At 39.5% G+C, this 15,578-nt stretch overlaps 1 protein-coding gene across 1 annotated transcript in view; it reads right to left on the bottom strand.

The window, feature by feature from the left end:
• Window positions 1–144: 144 nt before the first annotated feature.
• pitpnc1a (phosphatidylinositol transfer protein cytoplasmic 1a) overlaps window positions 145–15,578 on the bottom strand; it is a 68,268-nt gene continuing 52,834 nt past the window's right edge. Inside the window, exons 3-9 of the mRNA XM_055005390.1 lie at window positions 14,747–14,835; window positions 13,222–13,229; window positions 9,214–9,285; window positions 6,463–6,558; window positions 3,786–3,941; window positions 3,196–3,259; window positions 145–1,355 (exon numbers count right to left, since the gene is read on the bottom strand). Of these exons, the coding sequence (XP_054861365.1) occupies window positions 1,045–1,355; window positions 3,196–3,259; window positions 3,786–3,941; window positions 6,463–6,558; window positions 9,214–9,285; window positions 13,222–13,229; window positions 14,747–14,835 (796 nt within the window). The 3' untranslated portion in view covers window positions 145–1,044. The remainder of the gene's footprint in view (window positions 1,356–3,195; window positions 3,260–3,785; window positions 3,942–6,462; window positions 6,559–9,213; window positions 9,286–13,221; window positions 13,230–14,746; window positions 14,836–15,578) is intronic.

Here is a 15,578-nt window from a genome sequence, read left to right as displayed (position 1 = left end):
TTTTGTCATTCAACGCACATGTGATTATATGGTTTGAATAATTCCGGGCATTTTGCAGGGATTAAATTTTATAAATGTGTTTTTTTCTTCCCGCCTCAAAGCTGTGACTTTATTAAATGACATTAACAAAGACTTCACACACAGTTACGGATGCACCAGCATTTAATTTAACTTCATTTACTGAATACAAAACCCATCGATAGTATGACTGAAAACTGATACGAATACAGCAGTAAAACAACACCACATGACCAGTCTGTAAAAACTAAAACACAACATCAAGTGTGAGGCTGAGATAACAAAGAAAACCAGCTCACAAATATTCCAAAGCTGCCTCAAAATCATGCACTTACATGGAGACACGGTGGCGACAGAACTCGAATAAACAAACACAGAGAAGATAAAGAGTCCCGTTCAGCGCCGGATATGATATTCTTTTTAATTTTACTGGTTAAATAACGTCCATAAAGCATGTATGTACAATAAAGCACAATCACCTGACACCTGACTGTGAAAACCATAATACTTGACTGTTACGGTGCCCAGCAAGAAGCTGTCAGAGTCCCGACCACGGAAATAATTACATCAAAGCGCAAGCTCCAGTTAACAAAGCCAGATGTTTCAAGCTGAGAGAAAATAAGTGTAATTCTGTACATGAACACATTTTAGTGAGTGAATCTGGCACCCTGAGCTTGGATGAAAACAAGGCGATGCTCTGTGGGATATTTTCAGGAATGTTCGCTACACTCAGTCAGACTAATGGGACTCCACACTGATGGGTTGATCTGAAGGAGACGAGGAGGATGAGGAGCTGGACTCTGGCTGGGACACACTAAACCTTCACACCTCACAGGACTGTTGTCTGTGGACGTCTGGCTGCCTGTTGAAGAGCGTTTTGCTGCAGCAGTCTGCGGAGGGGCTGGGACCACCAGGACAGTCTCCTTCACTTCGGCTGGCTGAGGGGGCATTGTGGGATGTGCTGGGCAGGCATCCTCCACTGATCCACGGGTCGAGGGAGTTTTCCACGGCGGCGCGGCGGCTCCCTCATTCTGGCTGCGGACTGGAGTTCCAGGAGAAGAAGCTGGGTAGCTTGAAGAGGGAATCCCTGCGGCCCGGATCCGGCAGCGTCAGGGTCTCCGGAGCAGACTTCTTCCTGGGTCGCTCCTTGGGGACCGAGAGGAACTCCGGGGCCTCGGTGGAGAGGGGTGTGGATGGGGCGCTGTTGGGCCCACTGCGGGTGCTGGAGGGCAGGGGGGTCTCTGAGATGGAGATGGTCGGAGGGAAGGTGCCGATCTTCAGGTTGGTGGCTTCCTGAGTGGCTCGTTCATACTCTCGGACCTCCTCCATGGTCATATCTGTTGAGACAGAAACAAGGTTCACCTCATTTGTGCAACTCAGCCTGGTTGACCTGTGACTCGGAAATCGATCTTTGTGCATAATCATAATGAAGGATGAATCAATTCCTAAAATGCAAAAGGAGGATGGAGGAGGCAGCTTGAGGAGCTATGTCATTAAAGAGGCGACACACAGGAGGTACACTACCGTTCAGAAGTTTGGGGTCACCCAGACCATTTAATGTTTTCCATGAAAACTCACTTTTATTCATGTGCTAACATAACTGCACAAGGGTTTTCTAATCATCAGTGAGCCTTTCAACAGCATTAGCTAACACAATGTAGCATTAGAACACAGGAGTGATGGTTGCTGGAAATGTTCCTCTGTATCCCTATGGAGATATTCCATTAAAAATCAGCTGTTTCCAGCTACAATAGTCATTTACCACATTAACAATGTCTACACTGGATTTATCATTCATTTAATGTTATCTTTACTGAAAAAAACTGCTTTTCTCTCAAAAATAAGGACATTTCTAAGTGACTCTAAACTTTTGAACGCTAGTGTACGTCAGACAGAAATGTTGGGAATCTTGGTTTCTAGAAGATCAAAGGCATCTGAACTTGTTTTAGAGACACTTTCTGAACATCCAGTAATATTTGATCTGATCACAGAAACACTCAGGGAAGTCTCCAGTGTCTTCTTTCGGTTTATAAGATAATAAGTTTGGAAATACTTGTCTGAAATTATTCGGAAACAACATTTCAGTGACGTTTATTTTCCCTCCAGTTCTATTTAGACATATATAGAAACCCTCACAGCGTTCTTCAAACAGAGAGCTGCAGAACATCAAACAGCGTGAGATCAGAGGAAGGTGGTTAAAAACCTACACCTGACATGAGGGTGAATGTGTGCTTCTGAGCCATTATTAAAAACATTTATGATGGGCTGAAGGCAGCACGGCGGCTGGAGAGCACATTAAACAGTAATGGCTCAGGAGGAGTGAAATGAATCATCAGAAGAGGACATACGGCTGAAAACAGTCAAGTTTTCCACAAAAATGGAAACTTGAAGGCTGAAGTTGGACAGCCTTGTTCATTTTAAAGATGCATCAGAGCAGCTGCTACACCAAAAACAACATTTAGTTATAAACAATATGATCTGCGTACAGAGAGACTGTCATCTTTATACGTCTTTATATATACAACAGTTTAATACAGAGACATGTTATTGTGATTAAAGGAGCCCCATTAAACTGGTTGAAACATATTCATCAGACAGATTCCAGTTTGTTCACGTTAAATGCTCGTCTTAGGTAATGTTATTAGGAAACGCTGCACAAATGTTCATTGCTATGCAGATGACACCCATTTCTATTTATCTATGAAGCCAAATGAAATCAGTCAAACTGCAAACACATCTGAAGGACATAAAGGCCTGGATGATCTCTAATCTTTGTCATTTACATTCAGAGAACACTGAGGTTATTGCATCTGCCCCTCAGAAACACACTATCTAACCAGATAGTTAGTCTAGATGACAACTTTGAATTTTCAGAGCTGAAAAAGATCCTTTAGAGCATAAAAACATCAATGCTAAGCCCTTTAAAGGCATCCTCATCTCCAAACATCAGTCACTACAGGCTGGTTGTAAATTACATCACGAGGAGAAGATAGCAGCACCTGTTTCTACACATTTTGGCTTCACTTTTGCACATGAGGCAGTTTTCCATGTTGTCTGTGATTTTATGCAAGCAAAAGCTCCTCCTCGACTTCAGTTTCCTCACAGTAGCCTTATTATTCGACTGCAGTCTTGACATAATCCGTAGTTTCTAAGCATTGAAACCTCTGATAAACTCACCAATCCACTCATCCACCCAAGCAAAAGCCTGCCGGTGTCCAAGCAGCAGGACGTCTCGAATCACCTGAGCAGAAGATGGAAGAAGAAGTGCAGAGTTAGAAAGAACGAGTTAACTTTGAAGGCTACAGAGAGTTTAAAAACACTTTTAAATTTGTGTCACCCCCAGAGGAATGTGATTAATATGTCTCAGTCCAGCTAGCATGCGAGTAATGACCCTTACAGTGTGTGTTTGTTTGGTGTGTTCGTGTGAGTGTTTGGTGTGTGTTTGTGTTTGGTGTGTGTTTGTGTGAGTGTTTGGTGTGTGTTCGCCTCAGGCAAGGACAGGACGGGGACAGTCCACCTCCAGGACCGATGCTGCTGCAGAGGGATAGTCGAGATGGATTTGGGGAAACAAGAGATATGAAGTTTGGGGTGAGACTGTGAGATACGAACAGGGCGGATATTGCAGAAGGTGGTGATGGAACGACTGATTCGGTTCACGCCGCATGTTTCCAGAGCAGAAAATGTTTGGCCGGCGGTGCTGACAGTTATCTGTACGGGTCAGAAAGTTTAGCTGTATCTCTGAGGGCATCGACTGATTCCATCCTGACCTTGTGTACAAACTGTTCCACTCGTGTTTGCAGGCCCCAGACTTCAAATTTGACTGTGACCAGTTTGTAGGAGCACATGATGGGGTCCTGGGTGTCGATCCAGCCTTCCTGCAGAATCCCTCGGTTGGTCTTCTTTGATTTGAAATATCGGGGGTCCTACAAGGCCAGGAGACACTGAACTTAGAAAAAATTACCAGAAAAAACGTACATCATTGCACATCTCATAGGACTTTTTACTGCTTTTCAACTGTTTCCTGTATTTATCTCCCTCACACACATTAAATCCTCCCTCCAGGATCATCTGCTTCCATTACGAGGCTCCTGCAGAGAGCAGCCCAGTGTTGCTCCCTAATCACAGAGTTTACGTGCATTAATCACAGCCGCCTATGAACTAATTATGCTGCGGTGCTCATTTGTCCTCAGGGTCATGCACCACTTTAACATTTCCTGTTGGAAAAACACTTCTAGTGGAGGTGGAAGAGTTAGAAGCTGCATTCGTCTGTTTGTCGTCAAGTTTACTGGCATAAAAAAACACATTTTTACTTAACAAATATCATCTCAGAAAGATATTTAACTTTACTTTGCTGACAGTTCTTTTCAGATTTGCTGTTTAAATTCCTCTGGAATAAAAATATTGGTGCCCTGAGAGCTTTGTTTAACCCTCTGAACCCCAAAATCCATTGTTTTGAAAGGGAGGTTGTCTTTTATATATACTATATTTATAAAATAACTGATGTTATTTATTTTTTAAAAATCACCAAAATTACGCCATTTATCGGAGTCACAAGCAGTAAAAAAAGAATCTGCAGATTTTTTACATTCTGGCAGTCATTGAGCTAAATCATGTGTGAAACGTTTCATCATCATCATCATCATCATCATCACTTTATTCCACGTTTGATTGAAAAATTCACTCTTCAACATAACTAAGAAGCCATGATTAACTCAGCTGCAACAAACAAAAATTAGAACACAGGAGTGATGGTTGCTGGAAATGTTCCTCTGTACCCCTATGGAGATATTCCATTAAAAATCAGCTGTTTCCAGCTAGAATAGTCATTTACCACATTAACTATGTCTACACTGGATTTATCATTCATTTAATGTTGTCTTTGTTGAAACACACAGCTTTTCTAGTTGTTCTAAATTATTTTAAGTTGCTCAAAAATGAATTAAAGTTGCTCTATATTAGTTAAAGTTGCTCTCGAGGAGTTAAAGTTGCTTTCTTGTTTTATCTTATCTTATCTTATCTTATCTTATCTTATCTTATCTTATCTTATCTTATCTTATCTTATCTTAAAAGACTCAGTGCAAACATTTAGGAAATCTGCTTCCAAAAAAATCCAACAATATTGACACTGTTCGTGTGACGACAGCATCTCTGAGCTATTCTTAGCTGTGAGTGTATAAAAGCAGAAGCCCATGAAGCCCGGTGGGAGGTGAGAATGTGTGCGGATGTGTGTGAGCCACTAATAAAACACCACTGCAGCGCTGTCATGACCCCTCCTGGTTATTAATAGCTCAGCTTTTTATGTCCATCACGCCCTGATGGACGGGCAAACACACACGCATACAAATGTCAAATCACCGGAGCTAATGTCCATCACCTCCCCCACACATAAACAGGACCATTCCTCTCCTTCCATCACTCAGAGGAGCCAGCTGCTGCTCTGTTTCCTCCCTCCTTGCTCTGGTGTTCATCTTCACACTCCGTCCTGTTCAGTCTTTGGGTCATTCCAGAATTGGAGCTTCAAAATATTTGAAAAATCAACCTTCTCTTTTACAGTTTTCTGCTCCATATCCATCAATAATAGGTATTGATCGGCTCAGCTTCCACATCAATGGCAGCATTTTTATTCCATGTTTTCTGTGTTGTTTGCTAACCCTACTCTAATCACAGTAACAGGGTTGCTAATCCATGCTAATGTGATCTTTTTCTCAGCAGTAGAAGCTAGATATTTAGCTGCTGTTACTGCTGACCAAGAGGACAAACTGACTGATGGAAAACAGTCCAAAGAATTAGTCTGATCCTGATAATATGAGGTAGAGTGAGACATTCAATCAAGGCTGACAATGGGGTGAAAAGATGAAAAATAGAAGAGAGGACATAGCTTTGATCTACACATTCTATAGGAACACTGTTTGATGATGTTGATGACAAAAATATGACACAAAAGACAAAAACAAGACACAAAACAACAGAAACATTATCAAGAGGGTTGGGTGTATGTTGTGGGACATACGTTCCATGCGTGATAATTATTATTTAAAATATTATGTTGATTTAAAAAAAATCCCACAATTACAAGAGACATCAATGAAAAAAATAATACTAAAAAAAGAAGATTTAAATTTCATTTGAACTGTTTTATTAGAGATTCAGTTTGGTCATCAGGGGGGTGGGACAAGAGAAAAATGGCATTTTCGGGGGAACTCCAGACTTATTTAGTATTTTAAAAATATTTTCAAACATTCTTTTCTCCTAGTTTTTTTAGATTTGGTCTCAGGACAAGAACATTTACACAACAACTGCATGTTTTAGTATTTTCTACATGGATTATTTGAAATCTAATGGGTGGGACATAAAGTGTCCTCCAGTCCTAGAATGAGCCATCTATTCCACATCCTCCTGCTGCATTCGTTCACTCTGCGTCCTCAGATCAGCAGCTTCTCTCACCTCTGACTCCTTGTAGTGGCGCTCAGGGATCTCATCGTAAGCGATGTCCACGAAGCACACCTCCGTCTCCTCGTCTCTGGGTTCGCTGCCAAAGATCTGAGGAGGACAGTTGAGGGTGAGAGGACGACTGAATCAATAAATGCAATTTAGGAGCTGACAAACGACGTGGGCGATTTTCCCCTGACGCTCGAAGCAGCAGCTTCACATAAACTGGAAATATGGACCCATTTTAGAAGAGAGGAGGTGAAAAGAAGCGCCGCACAGGAAGCTTATCAATGAGATCAGATCAGATGCTCTGGAGACTCAGATGACTTAGATTGAGAAAAAGTTTCCTGAATTGGGGAGAAGTGACACTGACAGAGTAGCAGTACATGCAAGCATTGAATGCTATATTTAGATTACATCCTAACATGGGGACAACTTATCTGCTCAGACTAGACAATATTTAATCTTGACCAGGGTAGGGAGTCCTGGCATAGCTTCTTCCTACAGCAGTTCTCTCTCTCAGGGTCATATTAGAGGCAGGTAAGGCCTGAATGTGCTCACAGCTCTAGTCTGGGAGAACTAAATAGGAGTAGGGTTTATTAGAGGTGACCAACAGGATCTACTGGGTGACTTAAGGTGACTGTAGTTGATGTTGATATGAAACCTGCATGATATTCTGGAATATCTTCAGCTAACCCCTGAAAGGAAATACCTTAGTGAGGGGAAAAAGAGTAATTTTTCCTTCACACAGGTGACACAACAAGAACCTTCAATCCTTCTGACTTCGCTCTCAGTGCAGAAAACTAATTGTGAGGACGGATGTGAGTCACTCCTGCATCCTTAAACTTTCATAGAGGTGTAGAGAAAAGGAGCAGAAAGAGTGAAAAGAACTGAAGGATGAGGAAAGAATGGTGCAGGCAGCATGGTGTTAACTTCTACTAAACTTAACACCCTCATGTGTTACAATCAGCCTGAGATGAGAAGTTCTGACCATCTGTGAGGCCAGCGTTAGATGTCTGTGATTCCTACGACCCACCACTAGGTGGCGCTGCAGCCTTTTGTTTATAGTGACTCTTAGGATCGAGGCGATGTTGCGTAACTCTCGGATTTGACCCTACTGCCAAACAAAGTGTTAAGTGGCTCTGAAGGACAGCGAGCAAAGTGCTTTTAACTGGGATGAAAAAGACTCGGAACCAGGAGCACTTTGTCACGATGCTGCAGGAGGCAGTGGAAGTCTGTGGTTACTGTAAATATCATCATTATTACACTTACTATAATGTATTTTTCTGTTGTACCTTCATGCTTTGGCAGTAAAAGTGTAAAACCTTCATGCTTTTTAATAATCTACACGGAATAAACGCTTCTCTGGAAGGTGGTTTTTGTATTTGTCAGGTTTATTTTTTGCTTAAGCTGCAGATCATTCCCAAAGAGCCCATAAAATACACATTTCTAGGTTTATTTGAGTGGATTTACAAGCTTTAAAGTTGAAAAATCGTATTATTTCCTTATTCTGCACATTTCTGCAGCATCTCTTCTCATCCTGTCTTTTTCTTTGTCAGTTTGCTGCAGGAGACAGCAGCTGACTTCAATCTGTGTTTATTGTTGGTCTTATTCTAATTATTATCAGATTTATGTTGTTGTGCCTCCATGCTTTGACAATAAAAGTGTAAAATCCTCATGCTATTTAATGATATAAACTGAATAAATGATACTCTCATGTCGAAGACTTTTGGTATTTTTCATATTGATGTTCTGCAACAAAAGAGCCCGTATAATGCACATTTACAGGTTTATGGTTTCATTTTGGGGTATGTTAGAGTAGATTTAAATGCTTTAATGTTCAAAAAACACATTATTTTCTTATTCTGCACATTTCTGCAGCATCTCATCTCACTTGTTCTGAAACACTCTGATTTAGCTCTTTTTCTTTGTCAACTTACTGCAGTCTGTGTTTCTGTTACTGTTAGTATTATAATTATTGTTATTATCAGATTTACTAGCATGTATTTCATATTGTACATTCATGCTTTGGCAATAAAAGTGCAAAACCTTCATGCTTTTTAATGTTTTCATATTGATGTTCTGCAACTTTTCCGCAATATTTTAAAGAACCTACTGAATGCACATTTATAGGTCTATAGTTGGGGTATATTAGAGTAGATTTATGTGCTTTAATGTTTTAAAATAACACATTATTTTCCTTTTCTTTACATTTTTTGCAGCACTTCTTCCCACATGTCACTAGGTACGCGTTACACAAATGCATACACATATTAATAAAAGGTGATTCAGGTAGTTTGCAGATTTTATAGATGCAGAAATATCACACAAAAGTAGAAAGAAAAGCCCAAAAAGTAGAATTTGTGCTCTTTACTGGAAGGACATTAGATTGTATTTTAAGATTTGTGCAGTGTGTGATTAAAAGTTAGGTATTCTTCCAGTGACTGTGTGTGAGATATCACTGAATGCAGATTAATTCGTGCAAAAATAAAAAAGTTAATCTACTCAATCATGCTGTGAGTAAAGATTCAACTCTCCACAGGAGTGAAACATCGCAGAATGAACACTTAATCCTCCACATATCCTTCCCTTAATGAAGCAATAACTGCCCGACGAAGACAATTCATTAGTTTTTTGGATTTTAGAGCTCCTGAGCAAGAAGATTTGAGAAAATATGAGCAGAAAAAAAGGACAAAAGCGACAAAAATAAACCTAGAATCTTTCTTTTCAGATATACAAACACACAACAGTCTGAGCTCTACTCACATTATTGTTGCTGCCTTTGTTGTCCTCGTATTTGGTCTCTATGTGGATGGAAAACTTGGGCAGGAAGGAGCACTGGAGGGGAGACAAAAGGCTAATAAGTGAGAAATCAATATGCACAGCGGCCACTTTGCTAATTTGCATCAAACCACAAGATGTTTCTGTGTGTGAGTTTAATGAAACCAGATGAGCAGAAACGATGATTCTCTGCAGCTGCATCGCTCACGTTTTATCGCCTGCAACTGATCAGCTCTTAAACGCAGCAGTTTGATCAGATTAAAGCTTAACGTTTCCAATCATTACACAACCAGAATGTGGAAATGCTGCTTACATAAGCTCTCGTGTGTTTGTGTGTGGCACGGCAGGACCGAGACAACAGGACGCATCGATTTGTGCAGCTGTAGGGCTCGATGCCGGGAGCTGACGGTGAATACATTAGAGTGTGAGAAAGAGGGAGAGTGCAGCCTCTTCTTATTGAAATTTACTGTGCATAATTCAGTGAGGAGAAGTCAAGTTAGAAATATAGAAAGGAGGGTAAAGTAGGGGTGTCATCTTAGTTCAGGTCCACATTCAGCCCAATATGATCTCCAGTGATCCAGACCAGTAAAATCACAGCATAATAACCTGTAAATAACCACAACTCCAAATGTTTCCTTTGATTTAGTGCAAAAAAGTACATTCTGAAAATGTTCACATTTAAGGAATTATGTTTTTACAAAACATTATGAACAACCTGAAATTTCTTAAGAAAAATAAATTCTATTTCAGCAACATTATGCCTCAGTTTATCATTTCCACATTACAACTTCCAGATCACAGTTTATCTACAAAGGAAAAAAACATTTAGTCACAACTACCTGGAACTGAATGATGTAGTATTTTACTTTATGATCAAAACGACAAAAGTCAGACAAAAAAGGCAAAAAAAACTTACAAAAACAAGACAAAATAGTACAAAAACAATGCACAAAATGACAAAAAAAATGAGACAAACGACATGAAACAAAACAAAAAAAGAGACAAAAAATTAGACTGAAAAGTTACAAAGCAACTAAAAATGGACGAAACAAAAAACGAGACAAAAAAATTACACAAATGACACAAACGATACATAATACAACGAATAAAGCAAAACACAAAATGACAAAAATAAGACAAAAAACACGTGAGACAAAACGGACACGCAAAATGACAAAAACGAAAAACAAAATGACAAAAACATGAGACAAATGACAAAAGTCATGAAACAAAACAAAAAAGAGACAAAAAATTTGATAGAAAATTTACAAAGCGACAAAAAAATGGACAAACAACGCAAACAAGACCAAAAATTACATAAATGACACAAAGGAGACAAAAAATGACAAAAGCGAGAAACAAAATGACAAAAACAATACACAAAACAACAAATAAAGCAAAACACAAAATGACAAAAGAACAACCCTAGCCAGACAAAAAGGAAATGCAAAACGACAAAAATGAGAAACAAACCAACAAAAATGTGATTATTGAAGTTGTAATGTGGAAATGATAAACTGAGGCTGAATGTTGTTGAAATTGAATTTATTTTTCTTAAAAAATCTCAGGATGTTCATAATGTTTTGTAAAAACATAATCCCTTAAATGTGAACATTTTCAGAATGTACTTTTTTTGCACTAAATCAAAGGAAACATCTGGAGTTGTGTTTATTTATAGGTTTTAATGCTGTGATTTTACTGGTCATTGGAGATGAAATTTGGATGAATGTGGCCCCTGAACCAACACGTCCGTTTGCAGCTCAAATAAGAGAATTCAGACACAAAAGGAGGTTCATTTGCAGTTCATCCTTAGAGAAACACAGCGAGGCGCTCAGCTGCATTAAACATTAATCAGTTCATCAAGATTCTGATGGAGATCCGTGTCTCTCTGTGGAGGCATTTCATGCGACCCTACTGGGAGGTGACCCCAGGACGGATCCACGGCCCACTGGGGGATCACAGATCACTGCTACCCTCAGGGAGGATTTTTCAGAACTAGCTGGAGGAGGTGAGCAGGAACAAGGACGCCTGAGTTACCTGCACAGCCTGACTTGATGATGATGATGATGATGATTACTAGTGTCTGCTAAAATCACAGTCGAGGTGACATTCACTGTTCTCCTCTATTTGCATGTAAATCCTACTGGAAATCTCTCTGCAAGAATTGGACTTTTGTTCTCATTTTTTGACAAAACAAAACACAAGGTATCCATCCATCCATTATCTATACTCTGCTTTTTAGGGTCATGGGGGGTTGGAGTCTATCCCAGCTGACTGAGGGTGAAGGTTCACCTGGACAGGTAACAGTCTATCACAGGTTCACCTGGACAGGTAACAGTCTATCACAGGTTCACCTGGACAGGTAACAGTCTATCACAGGTTCACCTGGACAGGTAACAGTCTATCACAGGTTCACCTGGACAGGTAACAGTCTATCACAGGTTCACCTGGACAGGTAACAGTCTATCACAGGTTCACCTGGACAGGTAACAGTCTATCACAGGGCTACACATAGAGACAAACAATCACACTCACATTGACACCAAGGACAATTTAGAATCACCAGTTAACCTCAGCATGTTGTTGGACTGTGGGAGGAAGCTGGAGAACCAGGAGAACCCAGCAGGAGAACATGGAAACTCCATGCAGAAAGATCCCAGGAAGGCTGGGGATCTTCTAGCTGCAATTATTTTATCTGGCTGCTTGTTTTAAGCAGGAGAAACCCCGCTGAGATTTACAACCTCTTTTTCAAAGGAGTCCTGGCCAAGATAGGCAGCAGCAAATACAAAACACGGTTACAACATTACACAGAATTAAATAAAAAAGTAAAATTCACAAGAAAGTTATTAAAAACAAGTATATGTTGTGGTATATATGTTGTTTATACCACAACATGTATAATACATGTAGTTTTGTGTTTTCTGCACTTAAAGTCGGCCTACTTTATGTGACCTTCGGCCTTTTAATCTGCATTTTATTTATTTATTCATGTGAAATCAGACCTTTTCTTGTTGTTTATGAATGGGATCAGTCCTGCTGATATTCATTCAAAATGAACGATACTGCAAATTAGATATTGTAGATATTATTTATTATTATTATTATTATTACTTATTTTTATATATATATATATATATATTTTTTTTTAATTAATGTTTTTGCATGTAGAGCTGCAACTAACCATTATATGTATAATATATTGATGTAATTATTAGTTTTCCAGATGTACTGATTATTTTTTGGTGTGCAAAATGCCAAAAAGTAGTAAAAAAAAGTTCCCAAATCCCTTAAATGATTCTTCAGATGTCATATTTTGTCCTGATCAACTACCCAAACCCTGCAAAAGTCATGAAATCCCCCAAAAATATCATATAATAAATGCAAAAAGTATAAATTTATGAAGGAAAAATAGGAAAAAAAAACAGGTAAAACAGCTTAAACTGATCAGAAACATTACAAAGTTGGATAATCGACCCAAAAATGCCAACTTACAGAACCCGAACCAACAAAGCAGGGCGAGTTAAAAGAGTATGTTTGAGGAAATCCTGCTAGTAATTAAAAAAAACAAGCACTAAGATGTAATTAAATGGGCTTCATGGACTCCAATGAGTCCAGCTCTGATGATTTGTAGCATTAATAAGCATCAAATATCGTGTCTACAGTAATAAATACAGTAGTATATGTGGTTTTGTGTTTTTCTGCATTTAAATTCAGCCTACTTTATGTGAGCTCAGGCCTTTTAATCTGCATTTTATTCATGTGAAATCAGCTCTTTTCTTGCGTTTGGGATCAGTGCTGCTCACAGACGCTTCATGCCCTACTGACCCTATTTGCACTTCATGCATTTCATTTAAATATTTTGCATTATTTAATAACAGCATGTGAGTATGACAGCAGCTTTTCTCATCTTCAGAAGATTTGCATGTCAGCTGCAGGATAAAAGTGTGTTTTTTTTTGGGTGTGCATGAGTGCAGACACATTGGAGCTACTCACCGTGTACTCTGATCATATCATCAGCCGAGGCCATCAGTGTAATGGACAGAGAGGGCAGGCATGGAGGGCAGAGGAGAAAAGAAACAGAAACAGTGTGAGACAGATAAGACGAGAAAACGAGGATAAAAAAGATAATTTCATTCAAAATGGAAAAAAGGACCATTAAGCCTCAGCAGTAGCACTTTGGTTGCAGTAAAAGTTCATGAGAGAAGCACATTATTGCTGAGACAGAGTCCCATTTTTTAAAATCTGAGTGACCCTGAACATAAAGGAGCTGCATCTATACGATAAACATGAGGAAATCTGATATTTACAGGCTGCTGATTTATTCATCGGCATTTTACGTGACATTTAAAACTACTCGTTGAGTTGGTTAAATGACAGACTCTACAGGAATCTCTTTGTATCGACTTTTCTGTGGATTCTGCATTCCTAGAAACACAAATATATGCCTTTAAATGCTGCTGATAACAAGCGCTTTTGACAGAGTTTGAAAAAATGCAAATAAGAAACTGTTATTTCTATGTGCAGGGTTCATGCCGTCCTCAGTTTGTGCATTAAAATGCTGCAAATGATTAAAGTCTAAAACAAGATAAGATAATCCTTTATTTCTCCCCACACCAGGAGAAATTCACATCATTACAGCAGCTTATTTAGCAATAAACATAGTAATAGTAATAAAATAATAACATAATAAATTAGTAATAATGTTAACAATATGAACAGGCATGAGAAACAAAAAATGAGTAAGTACAGTACTGGCACACTGTAAAAAGCACAATATAAAGTGACTTGAAAAAATAAGTTTAAAAGTGCAAAGATGCAGCAGTGCAAGAATTGCTGTGCAAATTTTATGGTTTGAGATGATATGATATGAGTCCAGTTCATGGAGAACAATTTAACTGGTGTCATCATTATTGTTAGCTCAGATTGTTTCTGCAGAACACATTTGATTTAAAATGATTTAACTTACATTTTCTGTGGATTTTGCATTGCAGCATCGCTAGAACCATAAATATACTGAGTCTGCTGCAATAACATGCAGTGAAATGCTGTCTGAATACAAGCACTTTTGACAGAGATTGAAAAAATGTAAATGAGAAACTGCTATTTCTATGTGCAGGGTTCATTTTGTGCATTAAGATGCTGCAAATGATGAAAGTCTAAACAACTTCGATGACATTCTCACACCAAATGCAATGAAAAAGCTCACAGTGAGGATGTTTTTTAGCTTCACACTTCACTCCTTATCAGAGTTCTGTTTCTGTTGGACAGAATATTGCCTCTATATCCTTTTGCCCTCCCAATGATCCCATATATTGGCTGCCAGCAGGTGAGCAGGACTGTGTTTGTATTGGGCTGCACAAAATGGAAGTTATTGACATCGGGGATGTTATTTCAGAGGCAGTAATCGTTACTACGAGAGGCAGTTTCTATTATTTTCAACCAGTTGTACGATATAATACACTATGAATAATAACGGTTGCAGGTAAGCATGAGGTGGGGTCTAAAATCAGATTATTACCTGTGATGGTGTACGGGTAGTAGTTCCAAGCCTTCTCCGTCACATAGAAGATTTTAGGGACCACAGCTCTGGCCCAGCTGGGCAGTTTGCTGAACAGAGAGAAAGAAGAGCGGATCGGTTGGTAAACTCAAGAGTTTAAAAGGAAGCAAGAGGACAGGGTTCGAGAAGCATCCAGCTGCGTGGAGCCGTGATGGAGGCCGTACGAAGCAGCCATGACGGCCTCCTGGGGAAGCTGATTCCCCTGATTACACCCTCGCACCCTGCAGGGGAGTTTCACAGCCATAGATAAAGAGAAGGGCAGGGAGGAAAATACAGAGGCCTGGCTATTACAGGCACAAATGGATTCTAACCTCGCTGGGACGTCCAATCAAAATGCAAGCTGGGAAAATGGTAGATCAGAGCAAACACCTCGGTTAACCAGGAGGGAATGGAGGAGAACCGCCAAGCCAAACTTTTAACAACTTCCAACAAAGGTACAGTAAGTCCTGATTATAAGCTCAGAGAACAGCAGGTTCAGTCATTACTCAGCCCCATCAGAAACGGGTCGCTGCTGCTGCTGCTGCCGCTGGAAAATCAGCCAATCAGGTGCAGAAAATAGCACCGTAATTGGACACAGGACCGTCATTAAGTTGATTTCTGGATAATTCTGGTTTTAACCCCTGCGTCGTCACTCTCTTCTCTTATTCTGATGTGTCAAACTCATTTTAGTTCAGGGGCCACATATAGGTCCAGTAAAATCACAGCATAATGACCTATAAATAACTACAACTCCAAATGTTTCCTTTGTTTTAGTGCAAAAATGTACATTCTGAATATGTTCACATTTAACAAA

The sequence above is a fragment of the Amphiprion ocellaris genome, chromosome 19 (genome assembly GCF_022539595.1).
Source record: "Amphiprion ocellaris isolate individual 3 ecotype Okinawa chromosome 19, ASM2253959v1, whole genome shotgun sequence".
Taxonomy (NCBI): Eukaryota; Metazoa; Chordata; class Actinopteri; family Pomacentridae; genus Amphiprion; species Amphiprion ocellaris.
This window is presented reverse-complemented; position numbering and strand designations above follow the sequence as displayed.